Below are 4,988 nucleotides of genomic sequence, written 5' to 3' on the forward strand. Positions count from 1 at the left end.
AACGGGTTACTGACCATTATAATGTCTCCGTGCCTTCGAACAAACAGATTTTATGGATTCTTTATGTTATTTGCATCTTATTAGGTTTTCAGCATAAATCTGTTAAAACGGAGAGCGATAATTAATTTTCTGATTTGTTTAACCCTGGTCCAGGAGTGATTGTCTTGCCTGATGGCTCAATGTCGGTTTCATTTTGCGCAAAGTCCTTTTTGTCTTGTGGGAGGAGACCTTCCAGGCCCAACAAGGGTTAAAGAGATGCCCCATGGGACGGATCTAGGGTTAATGACCGGGTGGGGGGGTGGGGGGATACTGGATGTCAGTTGTGTTACAGACCCCAGAGTGTGTATATATAGAGCTCTTCTATATACGTTCGGGGCTCTTGTCTCTGACCCTGACCGAGATTTGTCTTTAAAACTCCATCGACTAGTTTGATTATATCGAGAGCTTGGGCGAGTTCTGCGCTTCAGCCAAACCAGTTGGATTCGCCATTATGGATATTATGGTCGACTGCCACTTCTCTCCCTCCGACCTGTTTTATGATCATTCTTGCCTCTCGTCGCCCGAGGAGGCAGAGTTTGCGGATGAGTTTGAGCACGGCGCACTTGCGTTTCGAGATAATAAACTGGAGTCCGGCGAACCTGAAGAAGAGAAACATGTCAGGGCCCCGAGCAGCCACCACCAGGCTGGGGGCCACTGTCTCCTCTGGGCTTGCAAAGCCTGCAAACGTAAAAGCTCCAGCACTGACAGGAGAAAGGCGGCCACCATGAGGGAAAGGAGGAGGCTTAAGAAAGTGAACCAGGCTTTCGAGACGCTGAAGAGGTGCACCAGCTCCAATCCGAACCAGAGGCTGCCTAAAGTGGAGATCTTGAGGAACGCGATCAGTTACATCGAGAGTCTTCAGGAGCTCCTGAGGGAACAAGTGGCGAATTATTACAGCCTCCCAGACAATGTCAACTCAGAGCCTGGAAGTCCCACGTCCAACTGCTCGGACGAAATGGTAAGCAACGATTTAATAATTCCCATCCCCCTTCTCTAATGTACACAGAATTAATGCGCATATCTATTTTTGCAGAATTAAAAGAAAATGCGCTACAGGATTGTTGTCCGTATTTAAGAGGAACGAAGTGAAACCTCTGGTTCAGAATCATTCCGTTTGATTCATCTGTTTGTCTCGGAACCCTCCGTCATTTCTATGATCGACATACTCGCTTGGCCTGGCAGATAACGTGCGGCGTGTCTGTTTTTGACATTAGCTCAGTGTGTTTCTTTGTATTACTAATGCGAGTCGAGAACATCTTGCCCGTAAAGTTTTCTTCTTTGCATCCTGAAGTAAAATCTGGTCTGTACGAGTGCCTAAACTATCGATTACAAGTCTGTTCGTTAAATTGGCCGTGTCATTTCATCAGGACTTGGTGGCTGGGCCTCCCCCCCCCCCCCACTTCTGATAAAGAATGATGAACTTTGCCTGAGCGTGTATAAGGAAACGTTTCACCATTTCATTCTTTTGTCCGACATCTGCCTTCATGTGTTCGTGTAAGATCTGGAATGATACCAGGCTTCACAAATTGGCGTTTAAAATGGGCTGCAATGAATAACAAACGGAACTCGTTGTTACATTAAGGTCAAAGAGGTTGATTTTACCAAATGGCCTTTCAATCTTAAATAATCGTGAACCAACTAATGGAGCAATTATCAAAATACTTTATAAAAGAACAGATACGGTCCCTTTAAAAGCAAATTGTCCCTCAATACGGTCCAAGAGATGGTCCAAGCTCAATGTAAGTAATTAACAATAAGACTGTTTATTCAGGTGCAAGCAGCATTTCAATTCGCATATCAGTAAATTGATTTTCGGTTACTTTTCCCAAGTAACATCAAAATAGCTGCACTGTGCACTGCCCCGACCAGACCGGTCTTTATCCATGTTTTAACTCTGTTGAGTGTTTGGGTGCTCACAAGGCGGCATGAGAGAAACCGCGAAGGATGAGGCCAGCAATGAGGATGGCCAAAAAGTTGCATTCGCAGTTGTCGGACATCTTTCTGTGATTCATTTCGTATATTAATGGGGGGGGGGGGGGGGGGGAGAGGAGCTAAACAACTTCATTAGTACTTGCTGGAAATTAGATGAAATGTTCTCTGTAGCTCAGGGTTTGACTTAGATGGCGCCTGGGTCTCATTATGTGTGACCGACTGCTTCTTCTCGCCACTTCAGTCAAAGTTGCTGCCACACACATTGATCTCTTTGGAAGCGGGGATGATGACTTTCCCACCTCTGCACATTCTGCTCTCCACAGGAGCTGAAAGCAGCAGCAAACTGAAGCCTGTGTTATTTGAAACAACAACTAGTGAAACATTCTTACAGCACTACGTTTTTGACTATCAGAGCCAAAGCTTTAATATGAAGTCAGTACGGGAAAATCTGACCTGGCACAATTAATGTAGCTTCCGTTAACTGCAGAGACATGCAATTCATTTTCCATGGATAACACAATGCACATTGCTATACAGGCATACAGACAGACCTCATGCTTTATGTGAGAAAACCATGGTGTGGCAAAGAAACCAACTATGTCTAATCAACAGATGGGTTTATTTCCGTCCGGGGTAATCATTGTTTTACTCATTCAAGCCTTCTGACGCGCACAGTATAAAGTCATTTGTTACGATGAATTTATATAAAGGTTTCAGTGAAAGGTTTGGAGGATTTTTACTTTGATTTCATTTGTCTTTGCAGATGGGATGCAACAGCCCCGTCTGGTCTAGGAGGAACATCAGTTTTGACCGCATTTATTGTTCGGAATTACAGAACGGTACATTTTAACGATTTTTGTGAAATCATTTTACAGTTCATCACAAGTCTACCTTGAAACTGACGAAATTAGATATTAACTCCTGAGGCGCAGTTTATGATGACAAGTACACGAGGCTCTCCAGTTAAAGAAGCTATTAATTGTAGATTGTTTCTTAACCCACGGTCGAAGTGACAGCTTCTAGTTTGAACCTTTCCCATTGTAAAGCAATAACTGTTTTAAATCTATACTCATTACTTGAGGTCCTTCGCACAGTAGACCCAAACAAAATACAGCCAGTAGTACAGTTTATTTCCACGAAAAGTTTGAGAGAATACTGAACGCGGCAGAGTGAAACAGCGGGTATTCCTGAATGGGTCTGGGAATCTGTTTTATTTTCACGTGATTATTTTTAAAATGAGAGCACTTGGCTCACAGTAGCCTTTTTTTAAATAATGCAATGGTTACTGTCGTAAAGACCAGCGACATTTTAAGTTTAACAAATGTGTATGAGGGAACAAATAAGGGCACATTGCTTTAAGATAACGACTAAGAATGAAGAGAGTTCTACATATGTATAAAGTATGTTTTTATGTTGTTTACATATTTGTTGAGGTCTGCGCACTTATCGCCACACGGCCATTTCTTTTATATATATATAGTTTGTTCCAGCAGCCGAGGTCTGTCAGTTTCCAGTCTGGACTACCTGTCTAACATAGTGGAGAGGATTTCACCTTCCCTGGAGCGCTGTCCTGTTTCAGGTCAGGACGGAAGGACCATATCTCCGCCTGCCAGTGATTCCTCGCAGCCCACCACACCTTGCCAGCCGGTGTACCACGTTCTCTAAACCCTCAAGCCGCCGATCTTCAGTATGGCCGCTTCCACCGCAGAACACAACCCCTGTATTCAAAGCTTCAATCATAAGTTGTTCTATAAGTTAGACCACGTTCTGTTGTATATTTGTAAATAGCATAATGTTCGTTAGTCTCCAACAATGTAATTGTATTTAAGAACTGAATAAAATCCCGAAAGACATTTTATAAATCTCATCATTCTCGCTTTCCCGTTCCAGTCCTGCAGCATCCGTAGCATTAACAACTGCGTTTCAAACCTGCGACATTCCTCATTTATTATCACTGTCAGAAGGGAGCGTTTAGAAACTGATTTCAAAAATAACATGAGAGTTGGGCAAGCCTTGAAAACAATCCCAAGCATCATACTTCTTCGGAAAATCTATCATTCTTCTGACGAAGAAATATTTCTTGTGAGATTTCCTGCAGTCTTTTTTTTAAATACACAACGATTCGTTAATTGAATGTGACCATTTCTTACCAGATGATCATTTGCAAGCGTCTTGTCTTCCAACTGCTTTGGTTATATTTTATGACTTACCATCAAAGACCTTCGGCCATTGCAACTTTGCAAATAAGCTAGAATCCACCAAGGTCTTGTTGCCCAGTGGTAGTGTCCTGTCTCTGGCCCAGAAGATCTGGGTTAAGTCTCACCCGCCCTGAAGAAGTATGTATCACAGTATATCCAAACATGTTGACTAAACGTAATTTTAAAGGAATGCATATCTAAGCTACTTCTCCTAAGAAATGGTATAATTTAAGCAAATCTCTTTGCAAGCTTGGTGTTACATTTGATTTTTAGATGAGCCTTTAACCTTATATTTATGCCATTACAAAGTATTTCCACCTTTGTAAACACCCAGCCTCACCCTGTCTCAGCACATCTGCTGCTGAAAACTCTTGTTAATGTCTTTGTTACTTCACATTTCAAATATTCCAATGTGCTCCTGCTCCTTTCTCGTATTCTATCTTCATTGAACCGAAGGTTATCCAGAACTCTGCTGCCTGCGTTTTAACTTATTGCGAGTCCCATTCCGTATCGTCCCTGTGCTCACCTCTCTGTATTGTTTCCAGGTCAAGTAAGCGCTCGATTTTAAAATTCTTATCACTTGTTTTCAAATTCATTCCTCTCTATCTATGTAATCTGTTCTAGTGTCCCAACCTTCCTACATGTTAGTGCTTCACTAAATCTGACCTCAACTGTATTCCCAAATATGACTGCTGCACCATTCGTGGCTTGTGCCTCCAGCTGTTAGGGCTCAAGCTTTAAATATCCTCCTTAGTTCTCTTGCCTGTATTGCTCAATTTCCTCTCTCAAAACGCACCTTAAAATCTATATCTTTGACTA

At 42.5% G+C, this 4,988-nt stretch overlaps 1 protein-coding gene across 2 annotated transcripts; it reads left to right on the plus strand.

The window, feature by feature from the left end:
* The first annotated feature begins 353 nt into the window (after nucleotides 1–353).
* Nucleotides 354–3,824, plus strand: myf5 (myogenic factor 5). 2 transcript variants are annotated; one of them, XM_048549376.2, is made up of 3 exons: nucleotides 354–997; nucleotides 2,735–2,810; nucleotides 3,452–3,824. In XM_048549376.2, the coding sequence occupies exons 1-3, from the start codon at nucleotides 491–493 to the stop codon at nucleotides 3,634–3,636; spliced, it is 768 nt and encodes a 255-aa protein (XP_048405333.1). In that variant the 5' UTR covers nucleotides 354–490; the 3' UTR covers nucleotides 3,637–3,824. The 2 variants fall into 2 exon arrangements, with proteins under 2 accessions (XP_048405333.1, XP_048405334.1); XM_048549377.2 differs by lacking the exons at nucleotides 2,735–2,810; nucleotides 3,452–3,824 and adding an exon at nucleotides 1,073–1,750.
* The last annotated feature ends 1,164 nt before the right edge of the window (nucleotides 3,825–4,988 follow it).

Source organism: Stegostoma tigrinum, chromosome 18 (assembly GCF_030684315.1).
Source record: "Stegostoma tigrinum isolate sSteTig4 chromosome 18, sSteTig4.hap1, whole genome shotgun sequence".
NCBI lineage: Eukaryota > Metazoa > Chordata > Chondrichthyes > Orectolobiformes > Stegostomatidae > Stegostoma > Stegostoma tigrinum.